This window comes from Wolffia australiana, chromosome 9 (assembly GCF_029677425.1).
Source record: "Wolffia australiana isolate 7733 chromosome 9, ASM2967742v1".
Taxonomy (NCBI): domain Eukaryota; kingdom Viridiplantae; phylum Streptophyta; class Magnoliopsida; order Alismatales; family Araceae; genus Wolffia; species Wolffia australiana.
The window spans coordinates 15,125,916-15,153,585 of NC_135843.1; the positions used below are offsets into that span (position 1 = coordinate 15,125,916).

At 44.6% G+C, this 27,670-nt stretch overlaps 1 protein-coding gene across 2 annotated transcripts in view; it reads right to left on the reverse strand.

Annotated features, from left to right (window-relative positions):
• Nucleotides 1–8,642: 8,642 nt before the first annotated feature.
• The window catches only part of LOC144708055 (pentatricopeptide repeat-containing protein At4g04790, mitochondrial-like), a 52,396-nt gene continuing 33,368 nt past the window's right edge, over nt 8,643–27,670 (reverse strand). Inside the window, exons 10-17 of one of the 2 annotated variants that reach the window (XR_013582628.1) lie at nt 14,092–14,211; nt 13,650–13,754; nt 12,101–12,265; nt 11,460–11,587; nt 11,317–11,386; nt 10,208–10,425; nt 9,106–9,331; nt 8,643–8,798 (exon numbers count right to left, since the gene is read on the reverse strand). Coding sequence is in view for 1 of the 2 variants with exons in the window: in XM_078581347.1 (XP_078437473.1) it covers nt 9,187–9,331; nt 10,208–10,425; nt 11,317–11,386; nt 11,460–11,587; nt 12,101–12,265; nt 13,650–13,754; nt 14,092–14,211 (951 nt within the window). In the remaining variant the exon portion in view is untranslated. Of the gene's footprint in view, nt 8,799–9,009; nt 9,332–10,207; nt 10,426–11,316; nt 11,387–11,459; nt 11,588–12,100; nt 12,266–13,649; nt 13,755–14,091; nt 14,212–27,670 lie in introns of those variants that run through there. The other variant, XM_078581347.1, reaches the window with a different exon arrangement.

Sequence of the window (27,670 nt, forward strand, 5' to 3'; positions counted from 1 at the left end):
AAAATTCGTTTGAAATGGCTAACAAATGTCATTTTTTGAATTTATAGAAAAAGTCACCTTTGAATTATTGAATATAACATGAAAATGGACGGAACACAGATGACGGCAAGTATAGAGCAGGGACGCGGGTGGGACGGTTTTTTCGTCTTTGGACGAAAAAATGTCCCGTCCGCGAGGTTTTCGTCCCGAGATGAACGGATGGGACGGTTTTTCGTCCACTCGGACGAAAAACCGTCCCGTCTATGTATCTGCATTGATTCTGGACGTCATACGGGACGATCTTCGTCCCGCCCCGTCCCGTCCCGTCCATCGTCCACGTCTCAGACGATCCAGAACTACACCAGCGCAGGGACGCGGACGTGACGGTTTTTTCATCCCAGGATGAAAAAATCTTCCTATCCACGAAGATGGAAACTGAGACGGAAATTCGTCCCGAGACGAACAGACGGGATGGTTTTCGTCCACTCGGACAAAAAACCGTCCCGTCTGGAGACGAACCGTCCCGTCCCGTCTGGAGACGGAAATTCGTCCCGAGACGAACAGACGGGACGGTTTTCATCACGTCCCATCCATCATCCACGTCCCAGACAATCCAGAACTATCTCTCCTCATGAGGCATATGCCTTTTCTACAAATATCACCTATCTACATCTCTTTAGAAATTCCTTAATACAAATCACATTCATAAGTTTGAGTATGTGATGCTTATAACAAAGTTCAAGATATGTGAAACAATAAGTGAAATGTTAGTCCCGAAGATTATTTATCTTTAAACATGTATCTGAAACCTTCTTATCCATTAGATATTCTACAAGGAAATAAAAATATTTCGATCGAATAACACAATCCAATCTTGTTCATATGATGATGATGGTTTGTCTTGTACCTATTTTTCTGCAGCCACTACAGATGAATAACAAGTGCTCTTTAGAGAAAGAGTTCCCAAAATTGATCTGCATGGTTTTATATCAAAATGTCTGACGCAACCTTAGTACACGAACGATGTAGGAACACAACTTGAATCCACAAGCCTTACTCTACTTGAAGTAGCTAAGTCCTGAATCCACAGAACTAGCTTCTCCAACCCTTGAGTCCACAAGGGGTTGTATTTGAATCCACAAGCACACAAGCACTCTCTAACAAAGAGAACACTCAGAGGGGAGAAACAACAGTTTCAACAAGACAATAGATTTCAATGATCCTCAGTCATGGGTACATGGGGGCCTTATATAGGCCACAAGAAGTATAGGGCCGTCCATAATGACTGTACCCATGACAAGACAAGTCAAAACATTGAGAAAAACAAATCTGACAAGCTAAAATAGAGGATAAGCAGCATGTCAGGCCTGAACATAGATATCCTGTAGATTCTAAGGCCTGTAGAAGCTGTCAGGAGATATTTGTGTGGCTCAAGAAGATCTTTATGTGACAAAACAGAAGATATGCAGATCTGACAAGTTAGAGCAGAAATCCTGGCAGAAGAAGAATCTGGCAGAGGATTTTGTTAGAAGATCTTATCAGAGGAAATCCTGTCAGAGATAATCCTGTCAGAAGATCTTGTCAGAGAAAATCCTGTTAGAGGATTTTGAGGGGCTCTAGGTATCTTTCTGCAGATCCTATCAGTTCTAGAAGAATCTCCTTCTTGGGCCACACAACTTGCTAATGGGCCTCAGAAGATGGGCTTTTGGGGTACATCAATATCGACTATGCTGAACTATATCATGGTTGTGTAATAGGACCTTAAACCTCACAGATCAAAGACATATCGTGAATGACCAGTTATGTTTCGACTATGACTTAAGACTTTTTATCAAGGGATTCATATAAACTTACTTGGAATGCACCAACAAGTCCAATTAAGTGATTGTGTGGTTACGACTTGATTGTATGCCCTTGGTATTAAAGGATACTGACAAAGTGAAAAAATGTGATGACATCCTTAAAAAATATAGCAGATGTATTTGAAAAAAAGTTCCTCAAAGATTTCCCAATGCATCAGTTATAACTAGAATGACAGATCACGGTGTGATGATTGATCATACCTTAAGACATTATAGATGGATTACACATATGAAGGATTGTACTTATATAGTAAATGATATAAAGTATTATCCAGCGATAAAAAAGGTTCTATGAAAGATTTTATGGACCCCTTAATATTGTGTAGAGCATGCAATGTAGCTTGTCATGTGACATGTTGGCAACTTGACCTATTTATTGCAAAGAAAAGGTTCCGAAGGAAGGGGTACTATGAGCCCTCTGTCCCAGTTCCCTCGCTGCTAGGAAATCTGTTCACCGGTTCCACCGACGTCACCCTTAGATAGGGTCATTCAGCTGATACAGAGGTGAGCTAAAAGTGGGTGGGTGTGTTGTCCCTATTGGGCTGGGCCCTTCCCCATAAGGGCCGACTTTAGGAGGCATAAGCGCCCTCTTGCTACCCATATGCAAGCCACCGTCTTAGCCTTCCTTGACCAGGATCCCTCCCACACCTGTAGCGTTCGTTTTTATTGCAGAACCTCAACTGTGTATCGATCGAAAGGCAGGCGCTACTTTAGGAGCAACCGACGAGAGTGGTGACGTCAAGTAAGTCCCCTCTCGATTCCCGACATGTTAATTCAATATGTTATGTATCAAAGAGTTGTTGGGATTATAGAGTTATGATCTAGAATAGTAAATGGGCCTAACGGGTCACATACACAAGAAGAATTTTACTAAGGGTTTTAATAAATAATATTATTAAGAATAAGAGGGTATAAAGTCCTTAAAAAAAACAACCATGTGATTTTCTCTTAAGTCCCCTCCTACTCTCCATAGGCTCCCTCCCCTCTACTGGGAATCATGGCCTCCAGTTGAATTCAACTTGATTTGCCAACAGAAAACCAAATCATAATAGATGAATATTATAATTAAAAAATATAGATCACAGTACCTTTGGAAGGATTGAGTCTGAATTTTTTTTGTTTCTATAATGAGTATCTTAAAGCCTACAGATGTTCATTCTCTAGACACATCCATGATATCTTCTTAGTGTTAGATCTCTTCTTCTTTCCCCCAAATTATGCAGCTAGAAATCTGATACCCTCAACACCTTGTTTCACTTGAAGCAAAACTCATGAAGAGTATAAAAACGGGTGCCCCCTCTATTTATACTATTTAGATAATTTTCATAAAATTATTTGGGGAATTTTTATTAATTTTTCGTGTTTCCAAGTAAATTTCATAGAAGTCCCCCTCCTTCGAGAATATCCACCAGCATAAAAAATTCTTATGTATGCGATGCTCTAGGACCATGTGTCTATGTAGTCAGTCAACGCTATTAATGAAGTATATATATCTTTATATATTAATATAGGATCAATTTAATCCAATCAACTTATTGAGTTTCAAATGATATGATCCCTGTTGTATCTGAGTCTCTTTCATCATTCCATCCCAACATAGGCATTCTAGTCATTTGAACCTTACATAATTCCTTCAAATAGGACGAAACTTATTGAGGTGGGCATCCAAGAAATATCAATACATGCCATTTGGCTCTTTGGCAATCCAACCCGCAGCTATCCCCCACCGGAGACGTCCACCTCAATAGACCCCCTCCTAGGTGACGTCCATTATTCTTGCCTCGCATCGTGCCAAAGTCCACCCCGACATTTGCTTCCCTGAGCTGATGACCATCCCACTATCTTCTCCCTGACTTCCCATCGTCCCCTCATTACAAAATTTCAAGGTTGTATTATTCTTGCCCCCCCATTGGGGTTCCAAGCTACACTTCACGCTCTAGAGATTCAAAGGAATATGTCAAGTCTCGCATGAAACCTTTACCACCATCATTTACAATGTACATACAATCTTTCCTCGGAATAGGACTCTTGAATGACATAGTTAACACTTAAGACCTTATCAAGCATTCTAGCTTTCACTTATTGTTGATAAATCATCAGAAAATACCTTTGCCAATATTTCCACTACCCTATCCATGCATCAACTACATCCTTTTCCATGAGTCACTCTTTCCTTATAACTAGGGAGAGTAATCCCATCTTGATTACACAATATTCTGCATGGGTTTGTTGCTGCATTTGATCAAAGACAGCTTGGAATCCAGTGATTGGAGACTTTTTTATTGTATTCAAACCAAAACCATTCATCCAAAAGGTTAATTTGGTATCTTAGGTCTAATAAAATTAACATAACCATGACATGAATAAAGTTGATTGGAATGATTTATAATACCATTTTGGGATTGATGCAAAAAATGAGATGAAGTTTTCCCCAGAATAACACTCATAAACTAGAAACTGGGATTAAATATGACATTTAAGGTTTTCGATTTATACAATGATCTTTCCATTTTCCTTAGAGGAAAGAGTGGATAAGAGCTTAATCCTCTGGGTAAAAGTATTGAAAAGAGAATATTAATTACTTTCTATTTGTAGGAGTTTTCTATTTTTAGGACTTAATTTTGATGTAATAAAACTAAAATAGTGAAAAAAATCATATGGATCACAAGAAGATGAGAAACTTAACAGCACAAAAGTAACATAAATGATTTAAGGAAAATAGGAATTTTTACAAAAGGTAATTAAATTATCTTAGACATTCGTACAATAGCGCCAGCTGAGGGGGATCATTGAGTAAGTGGAGTAGAGTTTTTTTTGCACTGTGGACTGCGATACATATGATGGTAGATATGTGGCCGATGAATGACATAATGGCCAAGTGATGTAGATTTACACCCACTATTGGCAACAGAGATGGATGCAGATATATGCAAGCAAATGACATAGTCGATGGTGGTGTGAGATAAAAGGTTTTTTCATCGTGCCTCTTGACCAGATCATTGCTCTCGAGAATGGACCCAAAATAAGGATTTTGCAATAAAAATTCAGAAGCAAATTCAAAGGGTGTATTTTTTACATAGATGGGAATTCTATTTATAAATACAATGGCCATGGATGGGTAGAGAAGAGAGAGATAAAATTAACCCCAAATTCAGCCTCAAACCCAATCAAGATCATAAAATATTACATTTTGAAGTTAAGACATTGATTATTCACCTCTCCTCATAGATCCGCATGACAGATCAGCAGCGTGGAAGAAAAATCTCATGATTCCCAAAGGTTCTGCATCAAAATCCTTGTTGCAAATTAAACTTCAACCATGTGATGCAATGTTTTTCTGTTTTCCCAAAAACTATAATTATTGTACTCAAGTTCACACCTTTATTCACATATTGACAAATATTCCTTGAAACCATTGAAAAATGGCCAATGATTGGCATGTAAATCCATGCTTCAGCGACATATTCATTCATAATCTTCCATGTGTACTGGCAAATGGTAAAAACTAAAAGGAACTTTGACAGTGTTAATGCATTTTCTCATCATTATTCATGCGATGCTGCATATCCTATTTTATATTGCATTTATTTTATTTTAATCCCATCGTTTTTTAATTGGATATGCATTTATGAATATAAAAAGGCGCAATAAAACTATTTTGAAGGGCAACATAATCCTTAGTCTCAACCAGTAATATGTAAAATTTGAACAAATTGGACGTGACACTTTTGATCAACATTTAAGAGTCATAGGCTGTCTGCAACCAAATTCATATGACAATCACCTTGCAACTGTTGAGAATTTCTATAAATAAATGATATATTTGGGCGAGTGAATTTATTTACTCAACCGTTGACTAATACATAAAATTGCACTTTTGACAGCACGACATAACAGTCATTTATCTATATATATTATAATTTCCCCACATTTCAAAACATTATGAAATAGATTAAATAACTAATTTCTTAATAAACTCTAAGTTTGATGCAAAGAATTTATCCCAATGTGATCTTAATAGGTAACTTCCTGAAAATAATAGGAAGATCAAATGTTTTAAATTTAAGTTCTACAGATGAAGCTTGATAAGTTTTATGTTCATGTAATTCTAGCGAAGATATGTGTTACAAACTTTACCTCTGTACAAATTTCACATGTTAGCAGTCCTCTGAAGTGAAATTCTACTAGCATAATTAGTGAAATTGTTTGTTTGAAAATTTATCAAAAGGTAATTGTATATTATTTATTAATTTATGGGAAATAAGACCAATATTTTCTCATTTAATGAAGGAAATAAACTTGTCAATTGCTCCTTAAGATCAATCCAGCATTTCAAAGTTAATCGTGTGGTTAATGCTTTGGCATAACATGCATTATGGGAGATCTTCCAATTCAGAATACACATCTGTGTGAGATGGTAGGAATTTAAAGACCTAGTATGCTCCTTAGTTTTAGCTTTGAAACATTGTTCTCTAAAATAAGTGGAAAGCTATGAACTATATAGAAAAAAATTAATTGGATTCTTGTTCAGGGAAACTAGAGAAGGATGAAAGCCATGTGAAACTCACTTTTACAGTGGTGAAGGGTGCTGTTTTTGGTTAATATGGAACCTTTCTGCAAAAACAAACCAGTAAATTGATGCTAGGTTTTTGGTGCAATTTTTTACTTTATCTTGAATATTCAAGGGGCAATATGCTCACATTTTTCTTCAAAAGTATTAATGAATAGTTTCTTCAGCTATTAGATAAAAAATGTAGATACCTTTAGAAAAATAGAATTTATTTCAAAAAATGAAAACCAAATATATCAGGCAGATTTCCAAATGTAAACTTCTTCCATAGTGTATTAGATTTTTTTTTTTTGAACAATAAAGAAGATCACCCAGCTTGGTGAACATCCGTACACGTGGACAGGGGGTATCTAAGCCAATACAATGGCCCATCGTGCCCCCCATACCCTCCACCTCAGCCAGGACCAAACCAACAGAATAGAAGTCTCTCCACTTCATTAATAGCCCTATCCACCGACATTGCCTTTCTCTTGAATAAGACCTCGTCGCGGTGGGACCATATCGCCCAAAGCACCACAAATCTCAGCCCCTGCTCCTTCTCAAACCCACGTTGACGCCGCGGCAGTGTGACCCATAAGACCGAACTCGACGTAATCTCTGCTAGCCCTTAGCTAGCCCATATCACACGGGCAAGCCGACATTGGAAAAAAAGATGCTCGCACTATTTTTCCTCCTCCGTACACAGAAGGCACAGTGATGATTCTGCCGAGAAAAACCTTTGACTTCTCACGCGGGTCATTGTCCGCTTTCTGGCGAGCATCCAGGCAAACACCATAACCTTCATAGGTATCTTTTGCCTCCAAATTGAGCAACATGCCCCTAAGATGATCGGGTCCTCATTGTGGTGTGTTCTCAACCTCTGGTATACTCCTCGATTGGAGAACGGGCCAAATGCCCATATCCACCCATCTGTCATCCCCTCCATTGGCTGCCAGTTGCCCAGTGTTTGCTGAAGGCTTAAGAAATCCTCCACCCGCTGATTAGAAAAGATGGCCGCAAAAGTTGGACACCACACTATCACAACACTCTTCCACCAATAATTGCCGATGACGGGCTAGGGCATACAGGTGAGGGAAAAGGTCTCGAAAGCGTCCATGCGACGTCCAATCATCCATCCAAAACCTAAAGTTGGCGCCATTCCCTAACCAAGGGGAACACCTTCCTAATCCCTCTCCAAAAGGCCGACTCCCCCCTCACCTTATCCATCAAATTCTCCCAGTCCAAATTGGAGCTGTATCGGTCCCTCAAGACATCCTTAATCAGGTCATCCTCCGGTCCCACGATCCGTCTAACCCGTTTCGTCAGTAGAGCCGCATTCAATGTATCTAGGTGAGGTACTCCAAGTCCGCCCTGTTTAGTTGGCGTGCAAATGTCTTCCCATGAAACCAACGCCATGCCACGCCCCTCCCCTGCATTGGACCCCTTCCAAAAGAATCTCCGCATGACCTGCAGGTGTTTCTCAACACCCACCAGAAGTTTAAACACGGATAAATACAAGGTTGGTATTGCTGATAGTACTGATAGCAATAGCACTAGTCTCCCCCTCGCGATAAAACTCTCTGTTTCCACCCCTCCGAGCGTCTCTCCACCTTCTCCACCACGGGTTGCCAATCTGCTTTATGTAATTTACCGGCGGATAGGGGTAGCCCCAGGTATCGCATAGGCAATGATCCCACTAGCGTACCAAGCGCACTAGAACACTGGGTCTCCTCCTCCGGCGATATTTCATGGGTACTCCATAATGTATTAGATCTCCTAAATATTTCATGGGACATCCCAAGTTAACAAAAATCATGACAAATTTTCATTTTCCAGATGGCACTCAACACATTTAATTTGATGAGTTCATCAATAAAGAAATTCACAAAAAATACAGCTCAAATTCTTGCTCCTAATTGTTTTTGAACATTCATGCTCCTAGTTTCGAATTCCAACATAAAACACTAAACCCCAAAACCATAAATATTATATCATGACTAGAAAATTCAGCTCCTATAATAGGGCATACAAATTATCATTTGACCCTCATCTAATGACATTTTAATGTTCAAATTACCTTTTCTGCAACGTTAACAATAATTAAATCGAGACTGCATTACATACTCAAGTTATACATTTAGTCGAGTCAACTAATTGTCAGAGAACATTACATATTAAAATTTACAATCATTTGGAGGATAAGCTCTCAACATATACATTTTTTTTTTTGGAAGAAACCCAAAGAATGAATCAATCAGAAAGTTGAGGAATCTAATCATAATAAATGATGAATTACAATGTTTCAACAAGACGCCAATCTTTAGGAAATGAGATAGAATGCAGAAGAGAGAAATACAGATAGATAGAGACATAGAGAGAGATGATAGAGCAGGGCAGCAGGAGGAAACCTACATCAAAATTGGGCAGATGAAGAGCAGGGAACACAACCAAATTCAATTAAACTAGAAGGCTCCCTACCCTTAATTCGAATGGAACTCTAGGAAATAAATTACATCCATTTCCTTGCAACAATAACAAGCTTTATTTTGTGAATGACATTTCGTTGTCAACGCTTTATTTAAATCACCCAGAAAGAATGTCGGCTTTTTACATTCAGGCAACAGCTAATCAATCTTCATCATTAGTTATAATTCATTCCAATTATCATATATACTGTAAAATCAACTAAACATGAGATGAGACAGGATTCTTTACCTGACGCTCATTCATCTTGTATGCAGGCAATAGGTTAATATTATAAATTAACTCGGATTAGATTGGCCTCCAACAATATCTTCATTGTATAAGATCATCGTCCCTCATGTAAGTGACCCTGCAGGCCTTCATGATACTGCGCACGTGTTTGTCACCGCATGGAATTATTTTTGAAATCTTCTCTGCAGCAGAGAAATCTCCCCCAGCCATCAACGCATGATACATCCTACAAAAAGGTGCGTCAAATAATGAGTTTTTATTGGAAATTATCTTAAATAGATTGATCCAGATTGAGATCAACATAGAGATAGAAAGGCAGATCTTTAAACTCGAATCACAATGTTTCGTCTTCCTTATTTATAGGGAGACGAGATTCCTAAGTTTAGAATGTAAAAAAGGTCACAAGGATGATGGAACCCTGTAGTTGTATCCTGGAATTGTTTCCAGAGATATTAAAAAAGATTGCGAGGAACAGCGAAACATGAATAGGAGAAAAATTTACAATGTTTCTTCTAGTATTTCGTGTGGCAGAGAAATTTCATTTCTTTTAGTGCCTGAAACTGGTAGAGAAACAAATCATCTTGAATACACAAGAATGATAAATTTTTGAGATGAAAAGAGAGAAGAATAAACACAAGCTGTACGAGGGCAATAATATGCTCAGACAGTAAAGCAGCTGAAAAATCAGTGGGTATGAAAATCCCAAAATAGTAGCTTCCCAGGAGGAGAAGAGAAGTGTGATGGATCGGAAGATACCAAATGCAATGGTAGAGGGAGGGAGAGAAGAGAGAGAGAACTAGACAGATAAATAGATAGATAGAGAGATAGAGAGAGTGTGAGAGAAGGAGAGAGGGAGAAGGATTGCACAATCAAATTTTTAGTAATGTGTTTTATGAATCTGTAATCACATTACTATCTATTTTAGTTGGATGAAATGTAATGGAAATATGCTCCAGAGTGGTGATGGCCTCCCATCCCACTGCCCTACATTCTGCCTTCCCTTCTTCTATTTTGCAAAAGCCGACTATATATGTATATATAGAATGAGCTCAATTCAACTTATAAACTAGAAATCATTAAAATGAAGAGAAGTAACCCTAACCTTAAGTAACTCAAGACGTTGAATGGCAAACCAGCCTTGCTGTATTCTGCCCAAATAGTCTTGCTGGCTTTCAGATCCTTTACCTTCAAGCAGGTACTGAGGAGAAAGTCAAGGCTGGCCCGGGATGGAAGAAGGCCAAGTTCGTTTTTCATGGCTGAAAGCAACCCCATGCCAATCTCCATGTTTTTGGGCTCGCTTTCCCAAATTTGACAAAATGCCTGCTCCATCCAAACCCAAGATAGATCATTCTAAAGCCATACCAGCATTTTACATCTTCTTAGAAAATCTCTACAAGAATTCCAGATGAAATCGTTTAGAAAATATTGTGATCCCCCAATACACTTACAGATTAGCTGATTAAACTCCGAGAAGACATTTTTTGACGAGATAAAAGTTTATTCAACAGTAAACAGATACCCAAGCTGATAAACTCATAAGCAGATTTTTTTTTCTTCACTTTTCAATGATCCCCTATGATGTGCCCACAAAAATCCCAAGGCTGTGGTTCTGTGCGGAAAGGGAACAAATTTAATGGATTTGAAAGTTAGAACAATTTAAAAAATGACATATTATTAGCTATGAGTTCGCTGGCAGTTTCAGTTACGAAGTATCATGCACACAGGTGTTAAATGTATGTAGAGTACTTAATTCCATTGTGGCTGGAGTCACTTGCTCTGGCACTTTACATGCTTTTTTCCCATCCCCTTTTACCAAAAATGAGTCAACTCATAGATTCTTCACAAAAAATATTTTGTGGTAGGGTATTTTTGTAAAATTTCATTTTTAGGGATCATAACCACATATAAAGGTAAGGAACCTCAGTCTCAATTGTGTCGAATTTTCATCTTCATCACACTGCCCGACTCTCAGGGCAGCAGGCTTCCTACTCTCAACTCTTCCAGCACTCTCAGTTCTCTTTGGCTCTCTCTCTTGTTTCTGATATCTATGTCTCCTCCCCAATTAATTTTCACATTATACAATGGCTTCTGTTTCCTTCTACATCGTTCTGATGATTTTTCAACTTTAAGAGAGGTCCATCATGAATAAAGCTGAAACATAGGACGAGACGAAAACCCTAGTACTTGCTATAAGACTGTATAGAGCCAGACCTGGTCAATGACAGCGGACATGCCCTCTTCATCCTTTACCTTCATTGTTTGAAGTAAATCAACTGCTGACCTGAGAAAAAATAAAGAACGGCAATTCAGTAAAGAGATACATTAAATTCATATCAACTAGAGCATTGTTGAACCTTAGGAGATCATTCTTAATGCAGTAGTGAATGACCCGGCCACATGCATCAGACCATAAACTTGAGTTGTCCAAATCAGCAAGAAGCTGGAGCAATCTCTTAATCTGTCCTTTAGACCGATAAAATTCCTAGTGAAAAAGAAGAAAAATAACAACCTTCCTTAGTGACAGATGGGAGGGAGGAGCAATGTTTACATTATCCTCTAGATAAAAAACCTTATTTAAAAAGAAAAGAGGGAGCTTAGAGAGAGAGAGAGAGAGAGGGAGAGTGTGTGTGAGAGTGTGAGAGAGAGGGAGGGAGAGAGTGAGAGAGAGGGAGAGGGAGAGAGAGAGGGAGAGAGAGAGAGGGAGGGAGAGAGAGAGGGAGAGGGAGAGAGAGAGGGAGGGAGAGAGAGAGGGGGAGAGAGGAGAGAGAGGAGAGGAGAGGAGAGGGAGAGGGAGAGGGAGAGGGAGAGAGAGGGAGAGAGGGAGGGAGAGAGTGAGAGAGAGGGAGAGGGAGAGGGAGAGGGAGAGGGAGAGGGAGAGGGAGAGGGAGAGGGAGAGGGAGAGGGAGAGAGAGAGGGAGGGAGAGGGGGAGAGAGAGAGGGAGAGGGAGAGGGAGAGGGAGAGGGAGAAGGAGAGAGAGAGAGCATCATAACTCACAATGATGGTCACAACGGCCTTGGGTTCAACCCAGCATCCCGATTCCTTCATAGTATCATAAATTTCCAGTGCTTCGGTTATCCTCCCCTTCGATGATAGTGCAATTATAAGAGCGCTTTTGATCTCATTGATGTGGTCAACTGGGATCCACTTGTCCATGATAACCTGGTCACAGATAACAATACCAACAACCAGGTTCAGGTTCCTTAAAAACTCTTTAAAAAGGATTTATATTGCTAAATCTTATCATCAGAGAGGAGCAAGAAAGATCATGAGACAGTCCCCAGAAGCCTACAATGTGTGGGGAGAATGTAGGCGTCAGAGAGAAATAATTTATGAGATGATCTTAATATGATCCCCGACCCACCTTCAAGGTTCTTTGCATCATTTTTGCCCATTAGGGCATTCGAATATTTTTCTTTACAGTATGTCTTCCCTTAAAATAGGGCAGATTTTCAATAGGAGGGCAGTCAAGCACAAAATTTAAGTCATTATTGTGTTCTCACATCTCTCTTTCCTGACGAAGTCTGATTCTGCTGCTTCTTCCCTCTCAGCAACGTACTTCCCCCCCTTATTGTTCACTTCTCATCCTCTTGTCTTCAGAGACAATCTTACCACCAATATCCGCCCCTCTCCTCTCCATCTCTTTTTCTCCATCGGTCCTAAACCAAGGGTAAACTTTCATTTCTCTATATTCCAAGTTACGTATGGATAGGATCCCTGCCAGAATCCTATTCGTTCCTTTTTGTATCTAGGGTCAGGTAGGTCATTTCAGTCCTCCAATGACATTTTAGTAATTTCACTGTTATTTTTTCATTCCTTCTGGGTCCTCACCTCAGCTCCCTGCAATTTCCTGCCCTCGTTATCATACCTCCTTCTCCATATCTAGAGCCAATTTCCTTTGGCCAATCCCTACCTTCTCTGTTCAACCTTCCCACCATTCTCCCCATCGATGGAAGCTCACACCAGTTTTGTATAAGTTTAAAAGGGGTATTTTCATCATTTTCCCAGAGTGTAGGGCTCCCAAAAGAAGGGAAGCCCATACATTATAAAAGTGGGCAGGATCCTCCTAAAGGGGACAGATGCTGATCCAGGCCTGGAGCCATTGTCATCTTCCTGTCTTTCTTTCTATTGTTCTCTCTTCTCTTCAACGATTTCTTCCTCTACTGACACATACACCAGATCCCCATCATAATACTTTTCAGGTATTAAACTTTTAAGCTCAATACCAGGATTCTGATTTACTCTAGCAACGTAAAACAGAAATTCACATAGAAGAGTAAAAATCTGTAACTTTACGGTGCTTTTCGCAATTGTTATTTATAACTTGTTTATCATTCTGATGGCAATGCTTTTAGGGGAATTTTGATGAAATTGGAAGAGCCGGAGCTTTCTTAGATCATTCATCATGAAAAATAACTTGTACATGAATTAAGACGGAATCAATTAAGCTCCACAGCCTTGGGGAAAGCAAATCAATTAACAAAGGTGTCGAAGTACATGAATGTTCACTCACAAAGAATAAAAAATATAGGCCAAAATCTTTTACCTCTTTAGCCCGAGAAAACTTCCCACTGTTCGTGTAAGCATTAATGAGAGCAATGTAAGTATGTTTCGTAAAGTCCGCTTGACAATGCTTCATTTCGTCAAGACACTGCATAAAAAATGTAAGATTATGAAAAATAGTTCACAACATAGATTATTTCTATTTCTGACCTCACCCTCCCGTTACAAAATGCTTAACATTCATGCAAATCATATTAAAGTGAGGAATCAAGTTAGAGTTGCATTATAAAAAATGAAACGGAATAGAAAGAATTAAAATAATTTTGAGCCTATGCATTTCATCCCAAACCATAAGTGCATCTTCAATATGACAAACTGCTTTTAAGCACAAGTCCCATGTCTAAATGCATGAAATAGATATGACACAGAGACAAAATAGTAAATTGAATAAAAATAAAATTTTGGGTTAATACATTGTTTCTTACATTATTAATATCTTCTTCACGGTTGCAGTTGAATATCAGGTAACTGAATGTTTCAGAATCTGGCTTCACATCAGCATTCTTCATTTCTTTGAGAACTTTAAGCCCGCCACATATATTTTTCTGCCAAGAGAAATCTAGATCACATCTGAGCTAAAATGAAAACACTAGAAAAACTTCGAGCCAGAAGATGATTTTTTACAGAAGACTAAAGAAAAAACAAGAGTAAGAGGAGTGTAAAGAGTCCACAATTTAGAAAACAAGTGTTTAGCTACAATTAAAAATGAAAATAATGAATCCCATCTTCTATATCATCCTTATTATCCCCGTTTTCAAAACACTTCAAAAAATAATATATATTTGTCTTCAGAATGAGGCCGTCATTCACCTGAGCTCCTTAATTTTGAGAAACTACAGTCACAAAAATTCATAAGAAACACATTAACTTGGGAAAGACAACTTCTTATGGCCTTCACCCTCTCCCATGCACCAGTACTCATCTTACCTTCTCACATGAGTTTATGTTGGAAATAGATGCGTGAGGCGTCGGGTTGGTTGCCATACTCATGCAACACAACCGGCTGGTGGCATATTTCAGTCAGCTTCTCCCTCCAACAGCTTGCACCCGCTCGGCCTATGAGCGTGAGCTGATGGGCATCGTCATTGCCGTACGAAAGTGGCACCACTGCCTACTCTTCTAGCCCTTCATCATCCGCACAGACCAGCAAAGCTTGGAGCACCTATTAGAGCAACATGAAGTCCACGGCAATTACAACAAGTGGCTGTGTAAGCTTCTTGCCTACTGCTTTGCCATCCAGTACAAGGCCATATATACAAATGTGGTCGCAAATGCTTTATCCTGCATTCCCCAGCATGACGACCTCTCCCTTAGCACCATCACCTGGTCTTACTGGGAAGATCTACCAGCCATCTGTCAGGAAGTGTCAGAGGGCCCCAAGCTGTCGGCAATCGTCCGTGATCTCCAAGTAGGCCACACTTCTCCCTTCTCTCCCCTCCCTCCATCCCCTCCCCCTCTTTACCCTCTCTAACAACGCACTCCTTTATGATGGGCAGGGTGTTGCAACCCAAATCCTCCAAGACCACACCATGTGATGGGGGACCATCTAACTAGACGAACTATGGGACGCCAACAACCTCACTGTGCAGCCCAAACCGACGCCCATGATCCTGACTTCAAGTACTCATGGTCGTGAGCGTTTATTTATTTTCTTGTATTTTGATTTCTGAACGATCGGATGGGCCATTGTGTTTGGGCCTTGTCCGTTGTTTTTCATTTTATTTGTTTTGATGCACGTTTAAGGGGAAATTGTTAGTGAGAGGCCTCTCCTAGTGGGTCATGTTCTATAAACCCACTAGGCTCCCTCACTTATCACTAACTCATATTCTCCTCTCTCTCTCTCCTAGGGTATATATACCCCTCCTCATGTATATTCTAGTTAAGGAATTCATTCTTCTCCTTCCTCCAAGCCCTAGCATGGAGTTCAACATGGTATCAGAGCCAAGCTCTTGATCCCCATCTCTAGCCCTAAGCCTGTGTGCGGGCTTCCTCTTCTTCTTCTTCTTCCCTCTCACCATCACCCTCTCAATCTGTTCTTTGCTTTCATGAACTCCTCTCCCTTCTTGATTTGGGGAAAAGGGGGCATTTCGTTCATCGCTGCTGCCCGCGAGCAGCCGCCATGAGCCGCCGCCGCAGCAGCCGCCGCGAGCAGCGCCGCAGGCGCCCGCGCAGCGCCGCCAGCGCCACCGCTCGCGCACTGCGCTCGCGAGCAGCGCCGCAGGAGCGCCGCGCGCGCCCGCCAGCAGCCCGCAGCAGCTGCCTCCCGCAGCAGCTGCTCGCGCGCAGCGCCCGCGCGCAAGCCGCCGCCCGCAAGCAGCCGCCTGCGCGCCGCGCCCGCCAGCAGCTACTGTCCGCCAGCAGTGTCGGACCGTGTTCGGTTCTTCGTTCGCTGCCGCTGCTGCTGTTTGCCGTCATGTCGACTACCTCCAGCATGGGCAGTGATCCGTCTGCATCCACCCCAAGCAGATTTCACCGCGGCTGACTTTGCCCGGGAACTCCCGTCGCCGAAAATCGGTGTTCCTCTCCCTCCGGCTCCGGATAACTGCCGTCTCAGTGCTCCGAACTTGATGTCGTGGCTGAAGTTCGTCGAGTACACTCTGCGCGGCCGTCTGCTCCAGAAACATCTCACCTGCCAGCCCCTCCTCGTCACGGACCCGCATTTCCCGGCCTGGAGTGCCGAGCAGTATTGCCGTCCACTCCTGGCTCTTGACTCACACTCTCTCGGGAGGTCTATGACAAGTTCCTCCACCTGACGACTCCGCGGGAGATCTGGGAGCACGCCCGTCGCTACTGCGGGCATGATGCTGATGACTGGAAGATCTTTACTTTGGCCGAGCGGGCGAGTGCACTCCGACATGGCACCATGTCCATTATGGACTATAGCCTTGCCCACCAAGCCCTGTGGCGAGAGGTGGACTATTACATGCCGGTGGGGATCCGGTGCGTCGACCGCCATGCTCTCAAGCTCCGCTACATGTCATTTCTCGACAAGCTGAATCCGAATATGCGGATGTCCGGCGCCGGGCTCTTCACTCCCAGACTCCTCTTCCGGACTTGATGGTCTGGTTAAGGAGTTGACGGAGGTTGAAAGCAGCCTTCGCCGTCAACGCCCGCTGCTGGACCTGCCTGCTGAGTCCCCGGCGAGAGTGCTGCCCTCCTGTCCCGCCCTCACGGAGCAACCTCCCTTGCTGCCCAAGCCTTCTTGGGCTCGGGCACGGTGGTTTGCTCTACTGCGTAAGCGAATCATCTTGAGGCCCGGTGCATCAAGAAATTTTTGACAGTACCGGGATCCGGAGGCCGCCTCGTCGTCATCAGCTCCTGCCTCGTCGTCTCGCCAGTCCCGCAGCCAGAGCCCATCTTGCCCAGGCACGGCCCGTCGCCTCTCTAGCTCCAGCCATCCAGCCATGACTAATGACCAGCTGACTGCCGAACTTGCCCGTATCAGCTCCCAGCTGGCTGCCCTGCAGACCGCGTCTTCTTCGCAGCCTACCGTGGCTCACTTCAGTGACCGGTGCGTTCTTCCTTCCCAAGTCAGATCAGTGGTATTGTGGACACTGGCCCTCCAAGCTCCCTTCGTTTGGATACCACCTGGGTGCTTGATATCGGCCACAGAGCATATGACCCGTTCAACCACCGGTTTCTGTCTTCTGGCGGCACCTTGGTGGTCGAGCTGTCCACACGGCGGGTGGGGACGACTTCGCGTGACTGGTATCGGTCGATCCATGTGGATGGCCTTGGTATCATTCACAACGCCCTTCATGTTCCGCCCTTCAGACCTTACTTATGTCACCGCGACTTCGTCGATGCGTCCATTGCTCGTTCCACATTCAGTCTGATGGGATCTTTTTGACTGACAAGGTGGGGAAGACTTTGCGAATTAGGCGCCGGATGGCCTACTGCTGTTGGGCGAGAGGGCGGTCGGGGACCGTGCAGCGGTGCTTGTTGACGGTCGAGGACCAGCGCGGGCAGCGGCTTCTACTCACTCACCAGCGGCTCGGGCATCCGTCTTTCCATGTTTTGAAAAGACTTTTTCCGACATTGTGTACTGGCTTGGACCTCTATTCTGTTGTTTGTAATGCATGCAAACTGGCGAAGCATCGCCGGGCCTCCTTCCCTCCGTCGACTTCTCACAGTGATGTTCCCTTATATTGCATTCATAGCGATGTATGGGGTCCGTCGCGACAGGCCAGCCTGAAGGGACACGGTGGTTCTTGATCTTTGTTGATGAGGCCACCGTTACACGTGGACCTACTTGTTGCTGTCCAAGAGCGCCGTCTCCTCGACTGTTCAAGCCATCTGCACCATGCTTCAGACTCAGTTTGGCCGGACTATTCAGCGGTTCCGGTCCGACAATGCGCGGGACTACGTCAACCAGGAGTTGACCTCGTATTTCACCGCCCATGGGATTCTCCACGAGACGTCTTGCGTGGCGACGCCCGAGCAGAATGGCCTTGCCGAGCGGCGTATTGGGTATGTCACGTCGACTGCCCGCACTCTCCTGCTGGACTACCACGTCCCGTGGACTTATTGGGGGGAAGCCGTTCTGACGAGTACTCATCTCATCAACCGGCTGCCCACCCCGACCCTCCAGTTCAGCCCTCCGCTTGACCGGTTGTCGGCTGCCTTTCCCGCCGCGCAGCTCCGCACTCACCTTCTTCCCCGCGTCTTTGGCTGCACGGCATATGTTCATGACACGACGCCCTCCCTGTCGAAGCTGGATGCCCGGGCGCTCAAATGCGTCTTTGTTGGCTACTCTTCGCTTCAGAAAGGGTATAAATGCTTTCATCCCTCTTCTCGTCGGTTTTTCGTCTCCGCCAATGTCACCTTCTCTGAATTTCAACCCTTCTTCTCTCCCTCATCTCCTCCGGCCCCCCACTTGGAGCCGGATCTGGTTCTGGAGCCCGCTGCTCCCTTTCCTCCCACCGTCGTCTCTCCTCCCACAGTCGTTCCACCCTCCTCTTCTTCTCCTCCACCGGTCGGCCTTCCTTCCTCACCCATTGCGCCTACTCCATTATCTTCCTCCCCCGAATCCTCGCCTCCTGCTTCCGCTCCCTCCCCGTCTGCTGAGTTCTCGCCTTCCTCTCTTCCGCCAGCCATTTCCGAGTCGTCTTCTTCTCTTGCTGACGATGACTCCCTGACTTGCCTATCGCTGCGTAAAGGGTCCGCCAGTGCACCCGCACTCCTTTACCCCCTCCTCACTATCGCTCCTTCGCCAGGTTGAGTACTCCTACCGCCTGTTTTTGACCCGCATCGACTCTGTCTTCGTTCCACGCCGCTTAACCGATGCTATCGCTTGTCCTCATTGGAAAGCGGCGATGGATGAGGAGATGCGCGCCTTGCTCAAAAACCACACGTGGGATGTGGTTCCTCTACCGCCCGGGAAGACGGCCGTCTCGTGCAAGTGGGTTCACACCCCCAAGCACAACGCCGATGGCTCCCTGGAACGCCGCAAATCGCGGCTCGTGGCTTGTGGCTTCACTCAGTCCTACGGCGTCAACTACTTTGAGACGTTTTCTCCAGTCGTGAAGATGGACACCGTCCGCCTCCTCCTGGCGCTGGCCGCTCATCATGGGTGGTTGATTCGCCAGTTCGACGTTAAGAACGCCTTCCTTCATGGCGATCTTACCGAGGAGGTCTACATGCATCATCCTCCGGGCTACCCTCTCGGGCCTCCGGGGACCGTCTGCCGACTGCGGAAGTCCTTGTATGGACTGAAGCAGTCCTTGCGGATGTGGTTCGGCCGCTTCAGCTCCGTCATGCGCGCCGAAGGGTACACCCAGAGCAATGGGGAAGCCACTCTCTTCTTCCGTCACGGCCCGGCCGGGGTCGCTATCCTGGTCGTTTATGTGGACGACATCCTGATCACCGGGTCGCACACTGCCGAAGCCTCACGCCTCAGCCGCTCCCTTGCACGCGAGTTCGAGATCAAGGCCCTTGGTCAGCTCCGGTACTTCTTGGTGCTCGAGGTGGCCTACTCGGCTCGTGGTATCTTCATCAGCCAGCAGAAATATACGGTGAACCTGCTGACTTTGACGGGTATGACCGACTGTGCTCCTGTGAAGACCCCCATCGACCCCAACGTCAAGTTGGGCGCCGGGTGACTCTCCGCGTCAGCACCCATCAATATCAGCAGTTGGTGGGGAAACTTCTCTGACCCACACGCGTCCCGACATCAGCTATGCAGTTAGCCTTCTCAGTCAGTTCATGCATGCTCCGCATGAGATTCATCGTCAGGCAGCTCACCGGGTGCTCACCTGAAGGGCTGTCCCGGGAAGGGTTTACTCTTCCCGAGCTCGTGAGCCGACTGTAAAGGTATACAGACGCTGACTATGCAGGCTCGGACATGGACTACCGGTCTACCACCGGTCTTTGCATCTTTGTCTTCGGGGCCTTGTGAGCTGGAAAAGCAGCAAGCAGGATCGTGTCTCGCTCGAGTGCAGAGGCGGAATACCGGGCACTGCGGATGGGGCCTCGAGGCTCAGTGGATTCACGGGGTGCTCCGCGAACTTCGCGAGTACACCCGTCCGATCCACTTTATTGTGACAACAAATCGGCTATTGCCTTGGCTCAAAAATCCGGGCCAGACGGGTCGCATCAAGCACATGGAGATCAACCGCTACTTCTTCAAGGAGCGGATGGACGAGGGCTTGTTCAACTTGTCTTTTGTGCCGTCATCCGACCAGGCGGCCGATGTTCTCACGAATGGATTATCAAATCCTCTCCCTGTTACCCTCTCCAAGCTTGGCATGGATGACATCCATACCTTCGCTATGGGGGCTGTTAGTGAGAGGCCTCTCCTAGTGGGTCATGTTCTATAAACCCACTAGGCTCCCTCACTTATCACTAACTCATATTCTCCTCTCTCTCTCTCCTAGGGTATATATACCCCTCCTCATGTATATTCTAGTTAAGGAATTCATTCTTCTCCTTCCTCCAAGCCCTAGCATGGAGTTCAACAGAAATCCCTCGTCATAAGACGGTTTCCCCTCGTCCATCCCTCCCCTATATAAAAGGATGGCATGCCCAAGGAAGCCTTAGAGTTTAATTGAAAATTGAAAGTCTTCCTCGATTGGGCTCCCCCCTTCTCTCTTTTGGAGTTTATCTTTACCGTTTCTAGATAGAGATCATGGGAGCTTCGTCCGTACGTCGCCAGATTCACCACGTGGAGATCACCCCATGGAAGAACCGCTCGTCGCCAACTTCTTCTCCCCTTATCGTCGTTGTTGCCGCGTCTTCTTGGAGCAATTTCAAGAAAGTCGCCTCGCCCAGATTGCTGGCCTGCAAGAAGCATGCTCTCTGCTTCCATCCCTATACGCCTGCGCCGCGCTGCAGTTCCTGTCAGCCGTTGTCCGCCTTGTTTCCCCAAGAATCTTTTTCTTGTGTGGACGACCTTACAAGAACGCCGTTCTTGAACCTTTCTCAGAGCAGAATCAATAACAGGCCCTCTCTTGAAGCTTTCTTGGAGCTTCTTGGAGTTTTGCTGGAGCTTCTTGGAGCAGATTCAAGAAAAGGCCCTCTCTTGGAGTTTTCTTGGAGATTCTTGGAGCAGATTCAGGAAAAGGCCCTCTCTTGGAGTTTGGCTGGAGCTTCTTGGAGCAGATTCAAGAAAAGGCCCTATTTTGGAGTTTTGTTGGAGCTTCTTGGATAAGATTCAAGAAAAGGCCCTATTTTGGAGTTTTGTTGGAGCTTCTTGGATAAGATTCAAGAAAAGGCCCTATTTTGGAGTTTTGTTGGAGCTTCTTGGATAAGATTCAAGAAAAGGCCCTCACTTGGAGCTTTCTTGGAGTTTTCTTGGAGCTTATTGGAGCAGATTCAAGAAAACGCCCTCTCTTGGAGTTTCTTAAAATTTCTTAGAGATTTTGTGGAGCTTCTTGGAGTAGATTCAAGAAAATGTCCCCTCCAAGAAATCACGGCCTGCAAGAAGCACGCCAATCTCCTGCTCATCATTGTCCTAGCTCCCTTTCCGGCAATCGCCTCTCCGCCTCGCCGCCAAGAACACTTTGGGTCAGTAACCCCGCCAGGTTCTACTATTTCCCTAATTTTTAGCAGTATTATTACTTACCCCAGTGCTGTCTTCTACTGCTTGCTCCGCTGCCGGTTTTATTGACGATTGATAGGATTAGCCACCTACTTGTCGAGAGGTAGGGATTTCTTGAGGTAGCGACTAAGTTCACTAGCAACGGAGGTCGTGGATGCCACTGGACATCTTGTGTCACTCACCACTTAGTACGTCTAGTTGGTCAGAATAGGTCATTGGGAGTCCTACGTGGACTAGTCCACTCCCGATCCATTTAATTGATCGTCATCTTAGTCAGCAGTTGTTGCACATTTCTCAATAAATTTGATCCTACTATGCATTCATCTTGCTAGTTACATATTATCTCGCTGTCTCACTGCGTTGTAACACAAGCCGACCGATTCCGGCATTCTCCGTGTTAGATCACCATGGCGGTGGACGGCCATGACGGTTTCCTCAAGAACTACAAATGCATTCTCCAGCAGTTCTTTTGGCAAGGTATGAAACATGATATCAAAAACTGTCAATGGGTGGCACGTCTGGCAACAAAACAAGACGTCACACCTTCCCCCCCCCTCGGCCTCTTACAGCCTCTTCCTGCGTCCTTGTGCATATGGGAGGAGCTTTCCATGGACTTCACTGAAGGTCTTCCCAAGTCCAATGGCCTCAACGCAATCTTCGTCGTGGTTGTCGGGCTCAGTAAATACGCACACTTCATTGGCCTTCATCACCCTTTTTCAGCCAAGGAGGTGGCTGACAAATTCATCTGGGAGGTCATTAAGATGGATGGGACCCTGTGCACCATCATTTATCATTCCAACAGCATCTTCATGAGCGGATTTTGGCAGCAGTTGCATCCTCTGCAATGTACCCAACTCCACCACAGCTCGACATACTACCTAGAGATGGACGAGTAACTGAGGTTGTCAACCGTAGCCTGGAGGCTTACCTTCACTGTTTTGCAGAAGATCAACCAAGATGCTGGAGTATGAGGTTGAATTGGGTCGAGTTAAGTTATAACACCTTGTACCACTAGATTATCAAAATGACTCTTTTTGAAGCCATTTACAACAGCGCACCCCACCCTCACCTTCTATGGCTCTGCTCCATTCCACTCTGCGAGTGAGATGTCCACCTGAATCTTCTTTGCCAGCATTTTGTCCGCGCCAAGGCCACCATGAACTTCAGTATGTGCCTCTCCCAATGGATATGAGTCCATCCCAGCCTAATGAATATAACCCTGCCATCCCTTGTATCATGTCAATGCTTAGCCATTTAAAGGGTAAGAAATCACATATAATTTTGATGCCTTGAAGAGAATATTTGATCCCCACGCATAGTCCTTGACCCTTGTTGGCCTCCCCATTGCTCAATGTAACTTCAAACAATATGGATGGGTCACTTCGAGAAAGAAATTCATCCACAAATCCCATGCACAAGTTGCGTGGATCACCACTGTCAATTAAGGCTGTCATTATAGTTCCGGATCATCCCGGACGTGGATGGTGGACGGGACGAATTTCGTCCCGTCCAAAGTCTGGTTCAGAGCAGGGACGTGGACGGGACGATTTTTTTGTCTGACGATACAAAAACTGTCCTGTCTATTCATCCCGGGATGAATTTCCGTCCCGTCCAGGGAAAAAACCATCCCGTCCCTCGTCCCGGACGAAAAAAACCCATTTTATATTTTTCATATATTAAAGGTATGTTAAAATTTTTAACATATTAAAGGTATGTTATATTTTTAATACATTATTTATTTTACGCAAATCCATTTGAGCTTCAAATTACTATACTAAAATGATAATGGCATGTCTACAAATGAATTTTACTGTTAATTAATGTGGGGATTGATTAATGAGTTTTGAACATTTTTCTAGAAATCTATTGAATTTTTTCAGAATTTAATTGACGAAGATTTGAATATTTAATTCGCAAAAGGATACAACTATGATAAAAATAAGAGTTTAAAGTAATTTTGAAAATCGGAGGGACTATTTTTCAATTTTTGTTGCATATATGTCCTGTGAACAGTTCTTGGTCGCGTGTTGCAGGCGTAAATATCCAATAAAAATAGTTCCAAGGTCTCATTCAATTAATATGGATTTTTCTAAGTTTTTAAGGGAAATACGGAGAGAGAATGTGGAGGGACATGTGTACAATTACTTTTGAGCAGCGTCAGTTTGCGCTCACGTAAAAAAACAGGGACTTTAATGCAAAATGTCACAACGGGGCCACATGACTAGATCTCAACCATCGGATGTGAATCCAACAGTTTTTCATCCTTCTCCGACTGTTCATCGTCCGAGACCTCCGGATGATCAGTTTTTTTGGCCCATGGGACGAAAACCGTCCCATCCGGTCGTCCCCAGGATGAATTTTTGTCCGGATTTTCGTACATTCCCTTGGAGTGGACGATTTTTTCATCCTGGGAAGAAAAAATCGTCCCATCCGCATCCCTGCGCTATAGCTGTAATTTCCTTCCCCTACAGCTCTCCTGTGAGCTTGATAGATCTTGGGTTTGTCCATCCTAGCATCAATTAGAGGGAGACAAGTGCAGATAATAGTTGTCCTTTTGAAAAGATCTCTTCTTCTTCTTCTGTTTCCAGGATTTCAGTTACCGCTGGTTCCGCCTTCTTTCTTTCTTCTTCACCGACTATCAATATCTGAAGAGTCATCTTGCATCTGTGACCTGGACCGAGTTTGTCGTTACAATGGTAACATAACCCTTCCTCTCTTCTTTGATTGAATTTGATACAAGTCTCCCTCGTACTTTCCTGGAGAAAAGGAAGAAGAAGAGAAGTCGTAATGTCACACATGCCACGTCAGACGACACACGAGAAGAAGAATATGCGGCACAATCCTGCCTAATAGTGAGGAAAATGAGGGATGACTCAGAACAGCTGGAAAAACAGTTGGGGCAGACTGGCTGAGCCAGAGATCCTCCCTTTCAAAGGAAGACGAAAGCGATTCGTCCCATCTATCGAGTCTAGTTCATCCTTCCATCGTTTCCCCTCTCTATCCCCATTCTTCCTGCACATTGTCTTTGGTTTGTCCACTTCTGTGACTCTTTTTTAAACAGCACTGCTATTCTTGGAAACCTCTAATATTTTCTTGGGTATGTTGAATCACAACTTGTGTTGGTCTATTTCTGCATCGATATTCTCCTGGGAGCATATCAGAATTCATCATAGGTGTGTGTGTAATATGTTTTTTTCTGAATTGCATCAAGTTCTAATTGCTTTGATTGGTCTTGGTCTCACCTCCTTCCTTTATGCCATTGGTGGGTGACTCTAGCTTTTGATACTTCCCTGGCAGCAGTGAGTTATCCTGACCCACGGAGGGTCTCCAATGGCCTGATGAAGTATGCTTTGATGCCTCCATCTGGCATTTTTTCGCTCTTTACAATTTGATCATGACAGGTTTGATAAATGGCCTGAAGTATTTTTCTGCCATGAGTGTGACATCCATCAACTTCTGAAGTCTGGTGAAGGTTTCTCGTGAGAGTTTAGCCTTGATATCAACTTTCAGCCCCTTTGCAAACTTTCTCATCATGATATCTTAGGTAATTGGCAGTAATTAAACGGAAAACTTTTCAAATTCATCTTGGTACTCTTTCACGGATCCCATCTGTTTGGTATCTAAGATTGATCCATTAGGTTGTGTGATAATGCATCACTGAATCTCCCACCGACTTGCAATTTGAAATGATTCCAGACTGCAAAGGTGTAGCGATACATGGTCCACAAAACCATTGTAAGGCTTGTCCTTCTGGATAAGGCATCACTGATTCAACCTGGTATGGTATTCACTCTGAAATATCTCCATGCCTCCAGTTTGTTCTTACCTATCACCGTCACCTTTTGGTTCTTATCTCCCCATTAAATGGTAGCACTCCTTCAACTTTGACTGACTTCTGACCTCTGCTCTGGCTTCCACTGATTTTGAGCTTTCGCCTTGACCAAGAACATCAAAACATGGCAAATTGTTCAACATCATTTTCTCTAACGCGGCTTGATTCTCTTCTCTGGAATGCCACACTGCCCCATAAAATGATTCTGTCAGTTTGCACATCTGCACCAAATTCTTCCTGCAATCTCTACCTCTTTTGCCTCAAGTCTTGTTTCCACTTCCTTCAGCGTCATGCTTGCCAAGATTGGGCTCTGATACCAATGATATGTTCTTGTATCATAATTGAAATATGACACTAACAGAATGGGATTTGATCTACTCAATATTTCAAGTGAAATGTCCCCCCTTGTCTCCATCTCCAGCCGAATGCAGCTCCGCCCTCCAAGCTCCTTTGTGCTCCAAGAAAGTGTGATGCCAAAGATGCCCCTCCGTGCTGCCCTCTACTTTATTCACAGTCCTCATTATTTCCTCTCTAAATTACTGGCCAAGAACTGGCGGTTATTCTGCCAGGTCAGTGCCACCAGGGCCTGTGCCTCTTTCCAACATTGAACCTTCCTTTTTCTTCTCAGCGCTTCCTCCTTGTATATACTCTTATTGGAATCGTATCAGTTACTTAATGCGACGACATTGAGAGGTGATTTTCTTACCTCGACTAGATAAAATGCCATCATGCTGATATATGCTGGAGATGGAAAATAAATTAACCTGGTGAGATTTATAAACATGAACTGCAGCCACCTACCTAGGTCTTTGTTAGAATCCAAGGAACAATAACTGCAGCCACCTACCTAAGTCTTTGTTAGAATCTAACTTGAGTAATGATCAAAGAAGAATATCATTTTGAATGATATCAAAGAAGTTGGCTCTATCTTCTTTAAAGGTACTTTTTAACCTACTGGACGAAAGTTCGCACATGCATTTCTACCAACATAAAGGCTTGGAGAGTTCAAAAAAATATTGGAGAACCTGCGGACTGAAAAGAGGGCTATGAAAATCTGCATCGGATAAGAAAGTTCTATACTTTACTAGTAGACAAAAAGGATATAAAAAGACAGTTTGCCTTAATATGTATTAGTGATAGACTATCCCTCATGGGCTAATGGGCCCTATTCTATAAGCCCATTAGCCCTATTATCCTCTCTCCCTCTTAGGGTACATATACCCTTACATGTACTCTGTTCATGTTATGTCATTACCTTCTTCTTCTCTTCCCCAACATGGTATCAGAGCTCCAGAGCTCCTTCCCTAGGGTTTGACATCGCCCACCTATAGCCGCCGCGCACGCACAGAAGCCGCAGCCCGCAGCCGCCGCGCACGCACAACAGCCGCAGCCCGCAGCCGCCGCGCACGCACAACAGCCGCAGCCCGCAGCCGCCGCGCACGCACAGCAGCCGCAGCCCGCAGCCGCCGCGCACGCACAGCAGCCGCAGCCCGCAGCCGCCGCGCACGCACAGCAGCCACAGCCGCAGCACTGCTGTAGCAGCACCATGCCGTTCACCGAGACCGACTTCCTGGAGAAGCCACTGTCCTACAAGGTGGCTCATCCGCTTCCGTCGGTCCCGGAGACGACACTCTTACGGGGCCCGAATCTACTCCCGTGGATGCGCTTCGTCGAGACCACCTTGAAGGCACGCCAGCTCTTCAAGCATTGCACTGAAGACCCCCTTACCGTCGACCACCCACATTATGCAGCGTGGGACGTTGAGGACCAGTTCATCCTCGGCTGGATGTATGCGTACACCTTGGCTCCAGATTTCCGCTACTATCTTCCGCATCAGAAAACGGTGAAAGGCTTCTGGGATCAGGTGCGCTCCTTCTGTGGCCGGGAAAGCGACTGGTGGCGTCTTTATTCCATTGCAAGTCAGGCCAGCAATCTCCGTCAGGGGTCGTTGACGATCTCTGAATATGCACTTGCCCACAAGAAGATGTGGGATGAAGTGGATTACTACCTACCGCCCGACGATCCGACGTCCAAGACGTTCCAGAATGTGCTTCTTCTGCGGATCATGGGCTTCCTCAGCGGCCTGAACCGCGAGTATGATGACGTACGTCGTCGTGCCTTGCACCGCAAGGAA